Source organism: Anolis sagrei, chromosome Y, assembly GCF_037176765.1.
Source record: "Anolis sagrei isolate rAnoSag1 chromosome Y, rAnoSag1.mat, whole genome shotgun sequence".
Lineage (NCBI taxonomy): Eukaryota > Metazoa > Chordata > Lepidosauria > Squamata > Dactyloidae > Anolis > Anolis sagrei.
Genome location: NC_090035.1, coordinates 25119942 through 25141961, shown reverse-complemented (window position 1 = coordinate 25141961; position 22020 = coordinate 25119942). Strand labels below are relative to the sequence as shown.

Genomic DNA, 22020 nt, shown 5'->3' with positions numbered 1-22020 from the left:
CAACAATTGCTAGACATAGGAAATGATCACGTACCACCAGATCAGACCACAGGCCACATTACATTCCCACCGAACTTCTGCACTACTGTGGAATCAAAACAAGAATTAATAGAAAATGTATTTCCAAACATACAAAACAACTACAAAAACCACTACTGGATAAGTCAACGAGCTATTCTAGCACCAACAAACACAGACGTCTACACACTGAACCATATCATACAGTCCACCATTCCCAGTGAATCAATAACATACAAATCGATTGACACTGTTGTGGAACCGGATGAGGCTGTTAAATACCCCACAGAATTCTTGAATTCTTTGGATCTCCCAGGCCTACCACCACACATACTACATTTAAAAGTGGGCATCCCTATTATCATGTTGAGAAACATCGATCAACCAAAACTGTGTAACGGCACACGTCTAGCAGTGAAAACATTAATGCGCAATGTCATCGAAGCAACAATCCTGACAGGACCTTTCAAAGGAGAAGATGTACTAATCCCACGCATTCCAATGATTCCTACAGATATGCCATTTCAATTCACCAGGCTCCAATTCCCTATTCGACTGGCTTTTGCAATGACAATCAACAAAGCACAAGGACATTCATTACAATTCTGTGGCATAGATCTAGACACCGAATGCTTTTCACATGGACAGTTGTATGTTGCCTGTTCTAGAGTTGGCAAACCACAAAATCTCTACATCAACACGAAAACAGGAACAACCAAAAATATTGTGTATCCACAAGTATTAGTAAATAACAGTTCTTAAATACCACTACTTTGTCAGTACTTCATTTTCCATAACAACACACTACGCCACAGCAACGCGTGGCCGGGTACAGCTAGTGTGTGTGTGTGTATATATATGTATATATATATGTATATATATATGTATATATGTATATATATATATATATATATATTGTATATATATATATTGTATATATATATATAGTGTGTGTATGTGTGTGTGTGTGTGTGTGTGTGTGTATATATATATATATATATATATATATATATATATATATATATAAATTTGTTAGGGGCATCCAACGAGGAAACAAAACTCAAAAACCCCCCAACGAAACTTAACCAAAATTCCCATGCCCATAACACAACCCACAAGGTACAAACATATCTACTCAAAATGAAAAACAACACAACAACACACTCACAAAACGGCAAAACAACAAAACTCAAAAATCCCCCAACGAAACTTAACCAAAATTCCCATGCCCATAACACAACCCACAAGGTACAAACATATCTACTCAAAATGAAAAACAACACAACAACACACTCACAAAACGGCAAAACAACAAAACTCAAAAATCCCCCAACGAAACTTAACTAAAATCCCCATGCCCATAACACAACCCACAAGGTACAAACATATCTACTCAAAATGAAAAACAACACAACAACACACTAACAAAACGGCAAAACAACAAAACTCAAAAATCCCCCAACGAAACTTAACCAAAATCCCCGTACCCATAACACAACCAACAAGGTATAAACATATCTACTCAAAATGAAAAACAACACAACAACACACTCACAAAACGGCAAAACAACAAAACTCAAAAATCCCCCAACGAAACTTAACCAAAATCCCCGTGCCCATAACACAACCCACAAGGTACAAACATACCTACTCAAAATGAAAAACAACACAACACACTCACAAAACGGCAAAACAACAAAACTCAAAAAAAACCCCAACGAAACTTAACCAAAATTCCCATGCCCATAACACAACCCACAAGGTACAAACATATCTACTCAAAATGAAAAACAACACAACACACTCACAAAACGGCAAAACAACTGAGCATGCGCATTGGTGCCCAGCCGCAGAAGAGAAAGAAAAAGGGGGAAGGAAAGAGGTAGAGAAGGAAGAAATGAGAGACAGAGGGAGGGAAAGAAAAAGGGGGAAGGAAGGAAGGAGAGAAGGAAAGAAAAAAGAGAATGAAGGAAGGAAAGAGGGAGTGAAGGAAGGGCGAAGATGTAGAGAAAGAGGGAGGGAAGGAAAGAAGGAAAGAGAGAAGGAAGAAAAGAGACCAGAACAGAAAGAAAAAGGGGGAAGGAAGGAAGGAAGGAGAGAAGGAAAAAAAGGGAATGAAGGAAGGAAAGAGGGAGTGAAGGAAGGGGGAAGATGTAGAGAAAGAGGGAGGGAAGGAAAGAAGGAAAGAGAGAAGGAAGAAAAGAGACCAGAAGAGAAAGAAAAAGGGGGAAGGAAGGAAGGAAGGACAGAAGGAAAAAAAAGGGAATGAAGGAAGGAAAGGGAGTGAAGGAAGGGGGAAGATGTAGAGAAAGAGGGAGGGAAGGAAAGAGAGAAGGAAGAAAAGAGACCAGAAGAGAAAGAAAAAGGGAAGGAAGGAAAGAGATAGAGAAGGAAGAGGAGAAGGAAAGATGGGAGGGAAGGAAGGAAACAAAGGAAAGAAGGAGAGAAAGAGGGAAGGTTGGCCACGGCAACACGTGGCGGGTAAAGGTTGTTATTTCTATTATTATGATGATGCTATTATTATTCCTCTGAGACCCTTTTAGGCCAACGTTCCCTCTGCGGAAACCATGCCCACTCCAAGCTCCGCTGCGCCGCTTCCCGCACACACACACACCCTGCCACACACACACACACAACCCCACTCCTCCCGCCGCTGCACACACACACGCAACCCCAGGCTCCATCACTCCCCCCGCCGCCGCACACACACGCAACCCCACGCTCCATCGCTCCCCTGCCCCAATCTTACCTCCTTTTACTTCAGGCCACCTCCAAACCCCACCCCGCCCCTTCCCGCCCTGTCAAAATCTAGGAAAGACAGGAAGGAAGGAAAGAAGGAAGAAAGAGAAAGGGAGGTAAAGAAAAAGGGGGAAGGGAGGAAAGTTAGAGGAAGAAGAAAAGGAAAGAAAAGGAAAGATGGAAGGAAAGAAAAGAGAGACAGCAGAAGAGAAAGAAAAAGGGGGAAGGAAGGAAAGAGATAGAGAAAGAAGAGGAGAAGGAAAGATGGGAAGGAAGGAAGGAGGGAGGGAAAGAAGGAGAGAAAGAGGGAAGATTGGCCACAGCAACACGTGGCGGGTAAAGGTTGTTATTTCTATTATTATTATTATGCTATTGTTCCTCTGAGACCCTTTTAGGGGGAATGGGAGAGGTGTCAGGTCCCAGAGGCAATGCATTGCATTATTGTTATTGTAATGATGGTGGTGAAATAAAAGGAAATAAAAAGTGAAAGAAGGAAGCAAACAGGGAGGGAAGAAAGGCAAAGGAAGAAAGGGGGAGGGAATGAAGGAAAGAGAGAAGGATGAAACCAAGTAGTGAAAGAAGGAAAGAAAGAAAGAGGTAGAGAAGGAAGAAAGGAGAGAAAGGGGGAGGAAAAGGGGGAAGGAATAGGTAGGTACCTCTCTTTCATAATAGTCCAGATATCTACCTCAACTTTGATAAGTTTTACTATAGGCCACAGCAACGCGTGGCAGGGCACAGCTAGTATATATATAGATAGATAGATAGATAGATAGAGAGAGAGAGAGAGAGAGTGCCTGTGCCGTTACACCCAGACGCTTTATAAAACAAACTAAGATGTGGTGTTCCTATGTCTGGGCGAACCGCTGGGGCTTTCTGGAGAAAATTGAGATAATAAAAAATGGAGTCCACTGCAAGGTCTAAACATCAAAAGGGGGATATTTATTTCAACAGTTGTTCTCAATACTCAATACAATTGTTCTCTCAATAGTCAATTAAACTTATATCACTATACGTAACCAAATACTCCTCCATTCAATAGTTCTCAATTGTACTTATCTTAATTCTCAATAGCTCAATAGTTGTTAATTTAGCTTACCTAACTATGCTATCTCAATTCTCAGTAGTAGGTAGTTGGTAGTTTTTGCGGTGGTTTTTTCTGGGCTGCCCTATTTGGCCCTCAGCGCATCCAAAAGGCTTCTATGAAACTGAACAGGGTAGGGAGACTCCAAGAAGGAAAACTCTCCCCAGGAAAAAGGGCGGGCTCTAAGAGCTGCCCCCTAAGCCAATCACTGCAAAGAGTTTGCAGGCTGGTTCCCCTTTTTCCCGCCTTTGGCTGCAACTCCAGGACTTGCAAAGCTGCAGAAGCTTCTAAAAGAAAGGGCAAAAGCAGCCGAATCAAACAACCAAAAAAGGCAATAAACCCAGTCTCCTGGGAGACAGAACACTCCCCGTTTAAATTCTCCAGGATATGGGAATTTACCGCTAAACATATACAAACACCTTTGTATACATAACACTAAAACAGTAAAAACATTAAACACTATCCACGAGCAATACAAGATCACTGATTGGCCTGTCCAGGACAGACATTTTGTCCTTGTTGTAAATCTTTAACTGAACTTTCCTGACCTTACCATCAGGGCAAGGAAAGGTCTTTAGAACAATGCCCATTGGTCAAGCATGGCAGGGCAAGTCTCTGTCCTTTAACAACACAACGTTGCCCACCTCAATATTGTCCTGTGGGTTTTGCCAGATTCTACTGGTTTGAAGCTGGCTTAAGTACTCAGCCTTCCACCTCTTCCAGAAGTGGTTGGCTAAAGTCTGCACCTGTTTCCACAGGGCACGGTGAGTTCCGTCCAGAACTGGATTCATAATGTCTTTCCATCCTGGCACTTTCTGTGTCAGAATAAGTGCAGGAGTCAATGTTTGTAAGTTCTCAGGGTCACTGGTAAGGGGAACCAGTGGCCGGTTGTTGATGATCGCGGTAACTTCCGCCATAAGTGTCACTAAAACGTCATGAGTCAAAGACCTATGGTTCAGAAGCATGTCATTAAGGATCTTGCGACTAATGCCAATCAACCTCTCCCAAACACCACCCATGTGGGAAGCATGGGGAACATTGAATGACCAAATAATTTGTTCACTGTTAGTGAAGTCCTGAACCTTACTATCTCTCTCAAACTTAGCCACACAGTTCAGTTCTTTGGTTGCACCTACAAAATTGGTGCCACAGTCTGAACGAAGGGATTTTATTGGGCATCTGAGGGCTATGAACCTTTTCAATGCATTTAAAAAAGTTGAAGTATCTATACCCTCTACAACCTCTATATGGACAGCTCGTATTGACAAACAAGTAAACAAAACCGCCCATCTTTTACTATTTACAACACCACCCCTGGTTTTCCTGGTAACAATTTCCCAAGGACCAAACACATCAATTCGCACGTAGGAAAAGGGGGGGGGGGGTCTGTCAAAGTCCTATCTTGAGGTAGATCTGCCATTATCTGGCTTTGGCAGCTACGTCTAAGGCGCCTGCATTTAACACATTTGAAAATTACACTGTTGACCAACCTTTTGGCATTAACCACCTACAGACCCTTATTTCTAAGGGCTGCCTTAGTTAGGGTTCGACCCTGGTGATGGATTTTCTCATGACAATGGTGAACGAGCAGCAGTGCAATGTGGCTATTGGGGGGTATGATGATGGGGTTTTTAATGCACACTTTGAGTTTAGCCTTAGCTAACCTCCCTCCCACTCTCAAAATACCCTCTTTGTCTAAAAATGGGTTTAACTCATTAAGAGAACTCTGGTTAGGGGTGTTGAGCCCTTGCTCTAACCTAGCTATTTCCTGTTTGAACTCATATCTCTGAACTGATTTGAGTACGACTCCCTTAGCCTTTATTATGTCCTGGACCTGTAAAGGCTCACTGTCTTTGTAGGCTAAACGATGTATGAGTCTAGCAACTGCTCTCTGAAGACTATGCCACTCCGAAAAACGCTCGAAACGGTGTGGTTCCAAGCAAGACCAACTGGATTTCTGTGGTCGTCTTGCAGGCTTTTATCTCTGGAACAGACTCTGGCAATATCTCTGGAACAGACTCTGGAACAGACTCTGGAGCAAAAACAAACGGAAAGTTGACATCTGTCAAACATTTTTGACCTGTTAGCCAACTGGAATATAAAACTCGTTGAGCTGAAGCTCCTCTGGAAGCGATATCCGCTGGGTTGTTGCTGGTGCCGACATGATGCCATTGGCTAGGCACAGAACTAGATAGAATGTTGTTGATTCTATTAGCCACATATACCTTAAATCTTTTGGTTGTGTTGTTGATGTAGCCAAGCACAACCGTACTGTCTGTGTGAAAATGAACGTCTTGAAACAAATCTCCTATTTCTTGCTGTATGATGCGCCAGAGCTGGACTGCAAGAACTGCTGCACACAATTCCAGCCGGGGTATGGAAGTCCCCATAGGAGCTATTTTGGCTTTTGCCATGATGAAACCACCGTGGCAAACATCCTTGTCCCTTTGCCGCATGTATCCTACAGCCACTATGGCTCGTTCAGATGCATTACAGAGGATGTGAAGTTCTGTGGTGGGCTCTATCATCGCCTTGCAGGGAACAAATTGTCTGGGAACTGTGATGGTTTCTAGTCCTTCAGCTTGGGAAGTCCAGTCTGTCCAAGCTGTTTTCACTGATGGGGTCAGCTCTTGGTCCCATCGTGTCTTTTCTTGAATCACCTGCCTGAACAGAAGCTTAGCAATGATCAGAACAGGGGCCTAAGGGATCAAATGCCTAAGGGATCAAATACCCCGTTGATGGCAGAAAGCATCTGCCTCTTCGTGCTCACAAACTGAAATTTGGACGCTCTTAAAGAAAGATGGTCCGTTTTCACATCCCAAAGAAGCCCTAAACTAGACTGGGAACGTAATCCTTTAAATAACTCACAAACATTGCTTTCCGCCAGGTCTTCTGAGCGAAAGGTTTGCAAAATTTGTCTGTTGTTGGACAGCAGTTTGTGCAGGCGAATGTTGGCACCCTTTAACAAAGTTTGCACCTCGTGTACTATTTGGATGGCTTGATTGACAGACCCAAAAAAAACCAAAAGGTCATCTACATAGAAATTGTGGTTGACTATGCTGGTGACCTCTGGACTAAACAGGTGACCAAACTCGTCTGCAGTTCTTTTGAGGCAGTAGTTTGCAACGGCTGGAGACGGGGTGTTTCCGAAGACATGTATGCGCATCTGGAAGACTCAAACGTCACTCAAGTTCTGGGTGTCAGCGTATCACAAAAACTTGAGGTACACTGCGATGATCAGGGAGGACTAAGAAGGCATAGAACATCTTGTGGATGTCCGCGATGACAGCAAACTCCTTTTCTCTAAATCTCAAGATGACGCCGAGCAAACTGTTTAAGAGATCTGGTCCCTTTAACAAAACATTGTTAAGTGAAACGTCCCGACATGTGGCACTGGCATCGAAAACAATTCGGATCTTATCAGGCTTTTGGGGATGCGTGACTTTATGGAATGGTAAAAACCAATGTTCTTCGCCGTCCTCACTTGGTTAGAGGCCTCTGCATAGTTGCTCTGAAACATGTCCTCCATAAAGCCAACGATCTGTTCTTTAACTTTGGGGTCTTTTTGCATCTTTCTTTTTAGAGACCAAAGTCTCTTTTCTGTCATGTACCTGTTGTTAGGCAAAGTGGGCCTGTTTAACTTAAAGGGCGGAGGGGCTATCCAATTTCCCTCTGGACTTTGAGAGACTTGAGAGTTCATGATGTCCAAGAACCTCTGTTCGTCCTTTGAGAGTGCTGTGGCTTCGTCCCTCTCAGAGACTTCGAAGATGGAGGAATACTCTGGCGTTATTCCTTGACAGTAAACTGAGATGTGGCTCAGACAGCTGTGCATGATCGTGGGACGTCCACCTTTAAGCACGTGTGCTTGCTTGGAGTCCAACGATGATGGAGGATGCATCTTGTTTATGCACACTGGGCCTATAACTGTCCAGCCCAACGGCAGCAGTTGTGCAATAGGTGCACCTGGAGGTCCCTTAACTTGGTCGTTCACGCAGAACAAGTTCGGGCAGTCCGAACCAAGCAAAAGGGCAATGTTCACATCTGGCAGAAAAGCTGGTATGGCATTCTTCAGCCTTCGCAGATGAGGATGGGCCTCCACAACTTCTCGGATAACAATTTGCTTTTTGTTCTGAGGGATGGAGGAACACTCAATGAGGTCTGGCAACTTGAACTGTCTCTTTTGGTCGCAAGAGGAGACAACAAAACCAGAAGCTATGTGACCCTGCAACTTCTTTCTTCCTACACACGTCGACATAGTGTAGTCGACTATCTTGGTTTTTAGGTCGAACATTTGGAAGAACTCTGGAGTAGCCAGGGAAGTGTCGCTCTGTGAGTCCAAAGCCACATAAAGTCTCCTTTTAAGCCAAGGGCTCTTGGTTGGATATACATCTGCCAGGCAGATGGGATGGCAGACTCTGAACTGGTGCGCGTCAGAGCACAGCTCAGTGCAGGCGACTGTTGGAACATCTTCCTGCTTGTTGGTGGCTTCGGTAGGTGGTTTTTACCCTTGAAGACGTGACCCTTTTGGTGTGGGAGACAGCGTTGTGCATTGCGGTGCAATGCTTGGGGCTGTTGCACATTTCGCACCTGATGCTTTCTTTGTGGAATTGCTCCACAGCACCTAAAACAGATGCCCTGCTTTTGGACTAACTGTTGTCTTCCTTTGTATGGCTTCTTGCCAAATTCCCGACAGTTGGCCAGACTGTGGGGCTTCTGATGAATGGGACAGAGCACCTCTTTCACCTCCGAGCTGAGTTCGTTGTGCTGAGTTTCAACCGCCTTTACACTGATTCGTCTTTTGGCCTCTCTGGAAGGTTTCTTGTCCACTTTAGGTGCCTTCTCTGGCTGGACCCCTTGGTACAAGGTGGGAAGGCCCATCTGTGGATCGTTCCTTTCTCTGGCCGCTCTGGTGATAAACTGGACCAGATGGGAGAATGGAGGGTAAGCTTGAGTGTGGGCTTCTTTCTAGTTGAAAACTTCCTTCCCCCAGGATTCTTGAAGGGTGAAGGGAAGCTTGCTCAGGATCTGCCGCTGAGACAGGTGTTGATTGAGGCACTTGAGACCAGGCAGCTCTGGATTCTCTTTGGCTGACTCTAGCTCTGCAAGGAGATCGCTGAGGTCCCACAAAAGTTTGAAGTCTTTGAGCTTCAAGGTTGGAAACCTTTGGAGCTTGTCCATAAGAGATGCTTCAATCTCTGTGCTGGCTCCATACCGCTGCTCCAACCTGGCCCAGGTCTTTTCCAAGGCTTTGTCAGGATCGGCTACATGGGCTGCGTAGATCTTCTTAACTTGCGAAGATGAAGTTGGCCCCGACCACGCAGCCAAAAGAGTCAATTCTTCCTCAGGCAGCAACTTTAAGTCTCTGATTGCTCTCTGGAAGGTGACCTTCCAGAGAAGAAATTCCTCAGGCTTATCTGAAAACCTTTCAACTCCTTTGTCTTTAAGGTCCCTTTTGGGGCTCCTGAAGATGGAAACAATCTGGGATTCAGGTGTCGACGGGAACAAGTGAGGCGTTGGCTGTTGTGGGGTGAAATCCCGCCATGCTCCTTGTGTCAACTGTTGGCTCTTTGGAGGGATGACATTGCCTGCAGATGGACCGATGGCTCCCTGTGAAGTTGTCTGAAGGGCCCAATTGGTGCTAGGCCTTCATGCCCTGGTTGGCTGTCCTGGGATCTTAGTGGGAGGCACAGGTAACACGAGCAAGGATGAGCTCCCCGCTATGACACTCTGCTCTTCAGGGAACTTGAAGGCAACTTTAGGGGCCTGCTGTTGAGGTGAGCAAACACCTTGGAAGAAGGGTCCTGTGTTGGTAACTGGCTTACATTCTCTTCTGTGAGTTGCCCATTTAGGGCTTTAGCCAAAGTCTCAGCCTTTATCCTTTTGGCAGTAGCATCCATCTTCATTCTAATCATCTCTAATTGACTTTGTCTTTAGGCCTGTTCAATTTGGAGTCGCTGCTCTTCTGCTTTAAAGTGGAGGGTGTGGTCAGCTATCTTGGCGTCAGCTTCTGCCTCTGCTATCTTACTTTGTAACTCAAGGCACGCAGCTTCTTTAATGTACAATGCCGCTAGTGAGGAGATGGCGCTTCCAGCAGTGGAAGACTTGTGGCTGTGCTTAGACAAAGCATGCTCCCTTATTCTAGATGCCTGGCTAGAAGGGCTAGACTTAAGGCTACATGAGGGAGACTGTCTTTCATTGGATTCTAGGGCATCTAAAGTAGCCCTCACCCTATCTTCTTTCTCCCCAGTGTCGGCTAAGAGACCCACTATTTCTGACTCTGAGTCCTCTGCATTTATGCGTTCAACAACTTGGACTACCTTTGTCACCAAACCTTTCCAAAGACCAAACGTTTTTTCAAGGTCTGACTTTAAAATTGATGGTACCTTTGTAATACCTAAGCTTTCTATTCTGGCTATCAATATTGTGATGCGCTCCCATGCTGAACTTAACTTCGCATGGAGGGATTCCTTTTCTTCCTCAAGTTGGGCTAGTAACTTGGCTGAAGGGTGTTTAACTCTTTGGGGCCTTTCAGTCCTACCTTCTGCCTCAGTAGTAGGTATCTCACTTGTGTCCCTTTGAGATTGTGCCAACATAATGAACCCTTACAGCAATTAAATTACACAAAAGCAAAAGCAGTAAATAGCACAATGCACAGCAATTTAAACTTACAGTAAAAGCAAATGCAATGAATTATGCAAAGGCAAATGCAATATATGGCACAGCAAAACTACACTTTGCAGAAATCGAGACTTTTGGCGCCAAACTTTGGCGGGCAAATTGCAAAACGGCAACTGATTGGCGGTTGCTGCTCCCCTGCGACAAGAGGGAGGAGTTTCCTTTGGTCGTATGACACTAGCTGCTAAAATGGCGGCTTCACCAAATTTTCAAACACCTCGTGCTCCGTGGCTCCAAGGCTGGCTCTGGAGGGGAGGAAAGAAGAAACTCCTTGTCCCCGCTGTGAAGGGAGGTCACCACCGAAGGGCGAAGAGGCAAACCACCGCCGGCCGACTATTCCAGCCGAGATCCTGGTGAGCCACCCCCGGCCGACTATTCCGGCCGAGATCCTGGTGAGCCACCCCTGGCCGACTATTCTGGCCGAGATCCTGGTGAGCCACCACCAGCCGACTATTCCGGCCGAGATCCTGCAGCAGAGTTGCCAGGCCTGTCCGGATTCTGACCTGGTTCTACTGGGCTCCACGCCTCTGTGCAAGCCAAAAGAACTGCCGCTGGAGCTCTGCGATTTAAGGCCTACCGCCAAAGAGCTCTGAGGGTTGCTAGGTTCTGCACAGCCGTGCAAACCCAGAGGCAGCCACTGGGCCACGCGTGTACACGCGAGCCGAAAAGCAGGGGAGAATGGAGCTGCGAGAATGGAGCTCCGCTCCTTCACTTTCTTTCAATCTGGCAGCAAGCTTAACTGCAACAGACCAACTAAAATCTTTACGGCCATTCAGGCAGCCCAGGCAGAAAAACTGCAACTTACGCAAAAACTGTGCTGTTACACCCAGATGCTATATAAAACAAACTAAGATGTGCTGTTCCTTTGTCTGGGCGAACCGCACATACCTCAACCCACAAGGTATGCACAACACTCATGAAAATTCCAAACAACATTTCAACAAACTCACAATTACAAAAACCAACTGAGCATGCGCAGTGCCCAGGGGAGGAAGTACACATGCAATGCGCTCTGGGAACTGCAGTTCTAGAACGCGGCCTACCCACTGACGCTGAAGCCCCGGCCTGGGACTTGGAGCTCAGCCGGCTGTGCTCGCTGGGGGCCAGGATGCTGCGTGACCAGCGGAGGCTGCCCGGGAGGCTCACGCTGCGTGCCTTCATGGCCCAGCTGGGAGAGGCCACGGCCCGGCTCTGCCGAGGACAGCCAATCAGCCACCACAATGCCCGGCCCAGGCCGCTCCCGCACACCGCCGTCTGGCTCCGCCATCGGTGAGGAAGGGGAAGGAGGGAAGGAAGCGGGAGAGGGAAGGAAGGACGGAAATGAGGGGAAGGGGTGTAAATAGCAAGGAAGGAAGGAAAGAAGGAAAGAAGGAAAGAAAGAAGAAAAGTGGGAAGGGGAAGGGAAGGGGAAGGAAGGAAGGAAGGAAGGAAGGAAGGAAGGAAGGAAGGAAGAGAAGTTGCGAAGGTATATGAAAGAATAAAGGAAGGAAAGAAAGAAGAAAGGGAGAGAAGGAGGATGGGAAAGAATGGAGAAAGGAAGGAAAGGAAGGGAGGGAGGGAGGGAGGGAGGGAGGGAAGGTGTATGAAGGAAGGAAGAAGAAGTTGAGAAGGTATATGAAAGAAGAAAGGTAGGAAAGAAAAATACAGAGAAGGAGAATGGGAAAGAAGGGAGAAAGGAAGGAAGGAGGAAAGGAAAGAAAAATAGAAAAAAGAAGAAAGGGAAGGGGAAGGGAAGATGTCAAAACGAAGAAAGGAAGGAAGGAAGGAAGGAAGGGGAATTTGGGAAGGGGAAGAGAGGGGGAAAAGCGAAGGAAGAAGAGAAAGGGAGGGAAGAAAAGAAAGAAAAAAAAGGAAGACTGGAAGTCAAGAGCGAAGGAAGGAAGGAAAGAGATAGCGAGGGAAGAAAGGAGAGAAAGAGGAAGGAAAATAAAAAGGGAGGAGAAAGAAAAAAGGAAGAGAAGGAAGGAGGAGAGAAGGAAAGAAAAAAGGGAAGGGAGGAAAGACGGAAAAAGGAAGAAGAGAAAGGAGAGAAAGAGGGAGGGAAGGAAAGAAATAAAGAGAAGGAAGGATGGGAGAAAAAAGCTAAGAAAGAAAGTAAACAGGTAGAGAAGGAAGAAAGGAAAGAAGAAAAGGAAACGAAGGAAGGACTGAAAGAAGGAGAGAAAGAGGGAGAGAAGGTTGGCCACAGCAACGCGTGGCGGGTAAAGCTAGTAATAACAATAATAGAAGTTGATGCCATGGATAGAAGCCAATCAGGAAGACATTTGAAGAGTGGTTAGGAAAGAGAAATATACCAATAATAATAATAATAATAATAATAATAATAATAATAGAATTTGATGCCAGGAATAGGCTCCAATCAGAGAAATTTCAAGAGCCAAATGGAAAGAGAAAGATGCCAATAAAAACTACAACAGCAATGGAATTTGATGCCATGGATAGAAGCCAATCAGGGAGATATCTCAAAAACTGTTCAGAAAAAGAAAGATAATGATGATGGTGATGATGATGATGATAATAATAATAATGCAATACAATACTAGCAATATATTAATAATTGTAATGTACACGCTCGCTTTGAATTCTGTAAGCCACCTTGATGGGAGAAAGGAGCAGAGGGCAAAAAAGGTGAACGAAGCCAGGCCTAAAGCTTCAGAGACACAAACAGAAAGCGCCAAAGAAGCAAAAGAGGAGGGCAAGGTGCCCACTTTCTGCCAGTGCTTTGGTGTCTCAGTCGCAGCCTCTTGCCAGACGTCTGACACTTTGCAGACAGAAAGAAAGATGTTGAAGATGTCAAGGGAGAATGGGCAAGTGGCATGAGAGCACAGAGAGGTCCCAGAATCCAGGCTTTCAGGTAAAAACTCATTTGATAGCAATAATGAAGACGACCTCCAGTTCCCAGGCAAGGCCTGAAAGACCTCTTGGTTTCAGCATAGATGGGTTCCAAATCAAAGCTGCACCAAACCATGCAGGATAGAATCAAGATCCTGGCTGGCCAAAATAGCTTCAAAGTGATGTCAAGCAGCATCCATCCAAACCAGTTCCAAAATGTCCCTTATCCAGAATAGAAAAAAGGATCTTGGTCAGCCAAATCCCGGCCTCTGACTAGTTGCATCCCTGCATCCAAACAAACACAGTCAAACCAGTGCCAAACTGGCATGAAGGCATCAAACTGGTTCCAAACCAACGCTGCACCCAACTGATCCTGGAATCAGAGACAAGGACCTGGGCTGCATCTACAGTGCAGAATTAATGCAGTTTGGCACCACTTTAACTGCCTTGGCTCAATGCCGAAAGGTGTAGCTCAATGAGGCATCAGTACTCTTTGACAGAGAAGGCCTTACAAAACAACAACTCCCAGGACTTCATAGCATTGAGCCATTGCAGTTCAAGTAATGTCAAGCTGCCAGTAACAAAAATATTATTATTATTATTATTAGTAGTAGTAGTAGTAGTAATAGTAGTAGTAGTAGTATTCATTATTATTTCCACAGTGTAGGTGCAGCCATGGTTGGCCAAAATAGCCTCATGTTGCTTGCAACCCAGCATCCAGACCAATCCAAAATAGAAACTGATCCAGAATAGCAGCTTTGAGTCTTTTTGGAGAGAAAAAGTAGAGTATAAATAAACAAAGAAGAGGAGGAATCCTAGAATCATAGAGTTGGAAGAGACCTCATGGGCCATCCAGTCCAACCCCTTGCCAAGAAGAAGGAAAATTGCATTCAAAGCACTCTCGGGAGATGGACATTCAGCCTATCCACTTTGGAGGAGGAAGAGGAAGAAACAACAACAGAGTCCTGGTTGGCCAAACTGGCCTCAGACTGGTTGCATTCCAGATTCCAAACCACTACTAAAGTGTCACTGGTTGGCCAAAGTAGCCTCAGACTGGTTCCACTCCTGAATCCCATCACAGCCAAACCAGTGCCAAAGTGGCACAGATGTTCAATTGCAACGCAGTTCTAGGATTGATTCCTGCACAGAAAGATAAGACCCTCTGAAAGGGTGGTTTGGGGCAGGGTTCGGGGTTCCCTGCATCTTGCCCAGGTGGACACAGTCTCTCCGCATCCCAAGAGGAGGGCTATGCAGATTGGCAAGTAGTGGCCAAATGCCTTCCATGGTGCCATTCAAGCAGACATGCCTGCCCGCATCCGGCCATATTGGAGCCCCATTAATAGCAGGAAACCCCCTCCCTCCCTACTCCTTCCCTTCCTTCCCACCTTTTGCAGAAGGGAAAACCCCCAGAGGAGGAAGAAACCCTTTCTCCCAGGAATCTGTGCAGTTTATGACATCCACCCATCGGACTCCTTACTAATAGCAAGACTGGAAGGGATCAAAAAGCCTGGGAAAGGGAGGGGGCGGCCTAAAAAAGCTCCTCTTAATGGGGTCTTAGGGAGGGGCCCAGGGATGCAAGAGAGAGACAGAGACCTCCCTGCTTGTTTGCAGTGGGAAGAGGAGATCCTTTACACACCTCTCTCTGTGTTTGTGTGTGTGTGTATATATATGCATGTGTGTATATATGTGTATGTATGAAATATATATATATATATATATATATATATATATGGGTGTGTATATATGTGTGTATTTGCATGTGTGTGTGTATGCTATGTGTATGTGTATCTATGTGTATGTATATATTTACATATGTGTAAGTTGTGTATGCATGTGTACATATATATTTGAATGGGTGCATACATTTATGCATATGTGTGTATGCTATATGTATATAATATATATGCATATTTGTGTATGTATTTGCATATGGGTGTATGTTATGTGTATGTGTGCATATTTGTGTGTGTATGTGTATATATCTGCATTTGTGTATATTATGTGTATGTATGTGTGTATATATATGTGTGTATATATATGCATTTGTGTGTATGCTATATGTATATATGTATGCATGTGTGTATGTCAAGTGTATGTGTGTATATTTGTGTATATGCATATATTTGTATATGTGTATGTTGTATGTATGCATGTATTTGTGTGTATAAATATATATGCATATGTGTGTATGCTATATGTATATGATATGTATGCATGTATGTATATATTTGCATGGGTGTGTACATCATGTGTATGTGCGTATATTTGTGTATGTGCATATAATATATTTGTATGTGTATGTTATGTGTATGTATGTATGTGCATATAAATATATTTGCATATGTGTGTACGTTATGTGTATGTGTGTATATTTGTGTATGTGTATATATTTGCATATCTGTACGTTATGTGTGTATATATTTGAATATGTGGCACCCCAAAAAAGAAGCATTTCCCCTGACGTTTCCCCTTTTCTTTCCACTTCCATTCCCCCTTTGAGTTCTCCTTCTCTTTCCCCGTCCAACCCTCCCTTGATTCCCTCCCTCCCTTGATGGAGACCGAAAAGCGCCGGGCATCTCCTGCCCAAAGGATGCGCCCTGAGCGTCTCTTCAATTGCTCTCTTCTCCATTAAAAAAAAAAAAAAACACCACCCACCCCAACTCCCCCCTCCCCCTAAAATAGGGGGGGGGGGTCACTCACTGGCTTTGCCCGGCTTGGGCCTCTGCAGCAGCTTCTGGACGGCGCCCACGTCCTCCGCCTTGACCGCCTGCATCAGCTCCTGGTCTTTGCCCATGGCGCGCGGAGAGGAAGGGAGGAAGGAAGGGAGGAAAGGAGCAAAGGAGGAGGAAGAAGGGAGGGAGGGAGGAAGAGGGGGCTCCTGTGGGGGGGGGGGACGCAGCAGGGGGTCCCGCCTTCCTCCTCCCCGAGGATCGGGGCCCGGGTCTTCCGGGGAGGAGGAGGAAGAAGGAGAGAAGAAGGAGAAAGGCGAGGAAGAGGGAGGCGCTGGCTGCAGCGGTGCGCAATGGAGAGAGGCAGGCAGGCAGGAGGCAGGCGCGCGTCCAGGGCGCACGGGGATGGCGAGGGGGGCTCGGGCGGCGAGAGGGGGGTTCCCAGGCCTCGGCAGCTTCAGCAGGAGCAGCAGCCCCTCCTCCGCCTCCGCCTCGCCTTCGTCCTCCTCCGGCTCTGCGGCGGCCAAAGGAGCAGCCACCGCCGCCGCGCCATGGCCCCGAAGCGCGACGAAAGAGCGGCGGGGATGCGCCCCGCACACAACGCCTCCTCTTCGCCGCCTCTGCCCTCGCCTCTCCGACCGCGGAGCCGCCGGGGGAGGGTCCGGCCAGGGAGGGGGAACCCCCCGCTTCCGTTTGCGGGGCCAACCAGGCGGAGGGCTTCCCGGGACACGCCGCGAGGACCGCCTCTGCAAGGTCCCCCTGGCCCTCTCCAAACGCAGTCGCCGATGCGCCTTCGCCTCCACTCCCCACGCAGCCAGCCGGGGTGGGTTGGGTTTCTTCTCAGAGCCGCAAGCGAGAGGGTCTCTGAGCGCGTGCAGAGGGCCTCCTGCGGGTTCACCACGAAAGCTCTTCTTGCTCTTGGAATTTGTTTTTCTTTCTCTCTGGTCTGGGTTTTGGCGCTGTCTGGCACCGGTTTTGAATTGCTTTCCGGCAAAAGGGTTTGTAGCTGCGCCTTCCTGCTTCCTTCCTTTCTTTCCTCTCTCTTTTTTCTTTCTTCCCAACTGCACACAAGAGGGTCTCTGTGCGCGTGCAGAGGGCCTTCGGTTTCACCAGCAAGGCTCTTGCTCACCTCCTGGCTGTTTGCTTTTTCCTTTCTGGTTTGGGTTTTGGAGCTGTTCAGGCACCAGCTTTGAAATGCTTTCCAACAAAAAGGGTTTTAAAACTATACATTGTTACTTTCTTTCTTTTCTCCCTTTTTCTGTTTTCCCAACTGCACACAAGAGGGTCTCAGAGTGTGTGCAGGGGGCCTTCAGGTTTACCAGGAAATTTCTTGCTTCTGGATATTTGTTTTTTCCTCTCTGATTTGGGTTTTGGAGCTGTTTCGGCATTTCAGCAAAAGAGTTTTTAGTTATGGATTCTTGGTTTCTTTCTTTTCTCTCTTTTTCTTTCTTCCCACTTGCACACAAGAGGGTCTCTGAGCGCATGCAGAGGGCCTGGGTTTCACCACAAATACTCTTTTTGCTTTTGGGTGTTTTTTTCTCTCTCTTGTTTGAGTTTTGGATTTTGGAGCTTTCCGACAAAAGGGTTTTCAACTATACATTCTTGGTTTGTTTCCTTTCCTTTCTTTTCTTTTCTTTTCTTTCTTTCTTTCTTTCTTTCTTTCTTTCTTTCTCCCACCTGCACACAAAAGGGTCTCTGAGCACGTGCAGAAGGCCCGTGGTCCCACTCCAGCCCTATCTCTCAGAGCCACTTTCCTTCATGGTTTTGGAGCTGTTCTGCAACAAGGCACACAGGTTTTTATCAGTGGGCTGTTGGATCTTTTTCTTTCTCTTGGCTTTCTTTTCCCCAAACCTGCACATAAGAGGGTCTCTGAGTGCATGCAGAGGACCTGCAGGTTCATCACAAAGGCTTTTCTTGCTCTTGGGTGTTTGTTTTTTGTCTCTTGTTTGGGTTTTGGAGCTGTTCTGGCACCAGCTTTGAAGGCTTTCCAACAAAAATGTTTTTAGCTGCACATTGTTGCTTTCCTCTCTCTCTTTCTCTCCAACTGCACACAAGAGGGTCTCTGAGCACGTGCAGAGGGCCTGCAGTTCACTCCTGCTCTTGCTCACCTCCTGGGTGTTTGATTTTTCTCTCTGCTTTGGTTTTTGGAGCTGTTCTGACACTGGCTTGGAAGGGCTTTCCAACAAAAGGTTTTTTTTAGATGTGGACTGTTGGTTTCTTTCTTTTCTCTCTTTCTTCCAGGTTGCATACACAAGAGGGTCTCTGAGCACGTGCAGGTGGCCCACTCCAGCTCTCTCTTTGGCAATCCATGGTTTTGGTTTGAGAACTGTTCTGTGGGAAATCCTCCCCATAAGAACCCTCTTCATTGTGGGCTGTTGGGGCTTTCTTTTCTTTCTCCCAGCTTTCCTTCTCCCAAAACTGTACGCAAGAGGGACTCTGAGCATGTGCAGGCCTGCTGCTTCACTCCACCCTGTCTCTTGGAACCACCTTCAGAGATATGGTTTCCTTGGAGCTGTTCTGCGATAGGGAATCAAAGTTTTTATCTGTAGGTTGTTGGGCCTATTTCCTTTTCTTTCTCTTGGCTTCCCTTCTCCCAAACCTGCACACAAGGGGGTCTCTGGGTGCATGTCGATGGCCTGTGGTCCCATTCCAGCCCTGTCTCTTGTAATGCATGGTTTGGGAGCTGTTCTCTGGAAAGTTCTCCCCAAAAGCATCGGCTTTTCCTTATGGATTGTTGAGTCTTTTTCTTCTCTTTTATCTCTGATTTCCTTCTTCCAAACTTGCACCTAAGCGGGTCTCTGAGCTCGCGCAGAGCAGCCTCCACTTTAGCCCAAATCCACCTTTGGAGTGTTTCCTCCATGGTTTTGGAGCTCTTTTGCAAAAATAAAAAAGCTCCCAAAAGGGACTGTCTTTGGAAGGCTTTCAACAGAGGTTATCCATTGTTGTTGGGTCTTTCTTTCTTTTTCCTTCCTTCCTTCCTTCCTTCCTTCCTTCCTTCCTTCCCCTCCTTTTTCCTTCTTTCCTTCTTTCCTTCCTTCCTTCCTTCCTTCCTTCCTTCCTTCCTTCCTTCCCTCCCTCCTTCCTTTCTTTTCAAACCTGCACTTAAGATGATCTCAGAGCATGTGCAGAAAGCCTCCAGTTCTGGCCAGGTCCACTTTCATAGTACTTCCTCCATCAGTTTGAAGGATGCTCTGCAAAAATTTATCCCAAAGGGCTTGAGTTCTGAGGCTGGGGTCCTTTCCAAATCCATGTGGGTTGGGGAAAGGGGTCAAAGGTCAAGGCGAAAGGCCTAATGCAAGTTCCTTAAAGGCACAGCCTTCTCCTCCTACAACAGTACATTTGTATATAGAAAGAAAGAGGGAGGCACAGTGTCTGGTGCCAATGTTTATTAGAATGGGAGCCCGTCTCTCACCAGGAGAGCCTTTTAGTCTCATAAAAACACAACCGTGCTACCTACCGCCCTTTGCTGGCATTGAACAAGACGGCTGAACTGTGAGGATTGGGGAAAGTGCCTGAGAGTTTTGTGTGTGTTTTAGGTTCAGAAAACAAAGCTGGAAGGAGACTATGCCCATTTCATTGACTTGGAAGATGGAGGCTTCCTAATGGCTGAACGATCAAGGCTGCTTTTTCTTCCGAAATATGTTTCCAAGATGCAAAGGGATATCTAGCGAGGGAAGACTTCTCCCTTTCTCCTTGTCTTGATTTGGGGGAAATGCTTGGCGTTCAAATCCTCTACAACTTTGGCCCTACAGATGTTTTAGACTCCAACTCCCACAATTCCTAACAGCCTCAGGCCCCTTCTTTTTTCTCTTTTTCCTCTTAAGTGGCTGAGGGGGAAAAGGAAGGGGCCTGAGGTTGTTAGGATTAGTAGGAGTTGGAGTCCAAAACACCTGGGGGGGCCCAAGTTTGCCCATACCTGCTCCACAATATATAGACAGAGTGGAAATAGCAAAGGCAGAGGGAGGAAGGCTGAAATAACGATGATGGCCTGCACCTGAGAACTGGCTACAGCTGAGCTCCATCTAAAAATAAAAAGCTCTCTCTCACCCACATAAAGGCCCAGTATGCAGTTGCTGGCCCTTTTGCTTTTCGACCCAGTGGGCATGGCTTGCAAATCTGGAGACCACTTTCCAGGTCAAGGGACTAAAAGGATTCATCTGAAAGAAATGAACAGGACTTAGTGGACCTTTTAATGTGCACAACATACAGAAAGTAACTCCAAATATATAAGGAGCAAATGGGGAGAGTCCCTTCACAAACTGAGTTGATGATGATAATAATAATAATGCTCCATTTCTTCCCCTAAGATCGATACAATAAATAAATATATTATTATCCATCTATTATTATTATTACTCCATTAATTTTCTCTATCAAAGGTGACTTGAAACAAATAACACTAAAAACTATAACAATGCCTAAATTAAAACCTAACACCTATAAACATTGAAATTGATTTCCTAGACCTGAGTGCGGTTGACAGTGTAGCCTCTGAGCATAGGCAGAGAGATTCACAGCAAAGGAGGCTAAAAGGCATTACATTATAATCATCATCATTCTGCAAGTCACTTCTGGTTGGATGCTAGAAAATAATATCATATGAAAGCTGACTGGCACAACCTAGGGATCATAACCAGACACAGTGAAGAGACATCTGCCCTTGTGCTTTGCTACTATGCTGCTGAATACACATGCCCAGTGTGGAATACATCTCACCACATTAAAACAGCAGATATATGAAACATGCCGCACTATCACAGGATGTCTACGCCCAACACCACTGGAGAAATTATTCTGTTTAGCTGGTATTACAACACTTGACATCCTTCGAGAAGTAGCAGCCTATAATGAAAGAACCAAGGCGGTGACATCTCTGGCCCATCCTCTGTTCAATCAGCCAGCAAGCCAACACCTTAAATCAAAAAATAGTTTTCGAAGATCTACAGAGATACTCAAAGGAACACCTCAGCAACTGGCAGGTTAAAATCTGAAACTTCAAGCCATGGCTAATACCGAATGAGAGACTCTCCCTTAAGCACACAGAAGACTGGGAGACTTGGAAGGCATTTAACAGACTGCGCTCTGGCACCACGAGATGCAGAGCTAACCTTAAGAAATGGGGCCACAAAGTGGAGTCCACGACATGCGAGCGTGGAGAAGAGCAAACTGCAGACCACCTATTACAAAGCAGCCTGAGCCCTGCCACAATGAAGGACCTTCTTATAGCAATACCAGAGGCACTCCAAATGGCTAGCTACTGGTCAAAGGACATTTAGTATAATGCCAAGTTTTTAAACTTTGTGTTTTTACATACATTACAACTGTACCCTTGGTTCACTTCTGACACGATAAAGAAATAAATCACTATCATTATTGTATTACTATCACCATATTATTGTTGTAATTGTTCTTAGTATCCTGCTTCTTCTCTCCTTTGAGCATAGGCCAAGAGATTCACAGCAAAGGAGGCTAAAAGGCATTATATCGTCGTCGTTGTATTACTATCACATATTACTGTTGTTATTGTTAATATCCTGCTTTCTCTCTTCTTTGAACATGGGCAGAGAGATTCACAGCAATGGGGGCTAAAGGGCATCATCATCATCATCATCACCACAACCACCACCATATTATTGTTGTGATCTTCCTGCTTCTTCTCTCCCAAAGGAGACCTAAAGTGGCTAACACTAAAAAAAACATGTTAAACTACATAAAACAGCACTGTCTGGCTGGATGTATCCTTGGTGTTGCCCCAGGGTGCCTCTGAGCATGTGCTGAGAGCATTTTGGATGCGCCTGATCTGGATGAAGAAGAGGATCTCAGAAGCTAACAGCCAACTTGGTGGCTAATAATAACTATTAATTAATAACTATTAATGATACGGATGATCCCAATGGTTACAGCGTATTTTAGGTCCTCTACCGTGCCGTGCTTTCGGAGTCATGTTGCATCTGTGTATTTGTCTCCCTTTTCTGTGCATCATAACACACTATAACACATTTCCAA

At 45.8% G+C, this 22020-nt stretch overlaps 1 protein-coding gene across 2 annotated transcripts in view; it reads right to left on the bottom strand.

Annotated features, from left to right (window-relative positions):
- LOC137094705 (caskin-1-like) overlaps window positions 1-17033 on the bottom strand; it is a 223643-nt gene extending 206610 nt beyond the window's left edge. For both annotated transcript variants that reach the window (XM_067462172.1, XM_067462173.1), the window contains exon 1: window positions 16046-17033. In XM_067462172.1, coding sequence (XP_067318273.1) covers window positions 16046-16139 — 94 coding nt within the window. In that variant the 5' untranslated portion in view covers window positions 16140-17033. The remainder of the gene's footprint in view (window positions 1-16045) is intronic.
- Between the last annotated feature and the right edge of the window lie 4987 nt (window positions 17034-22020).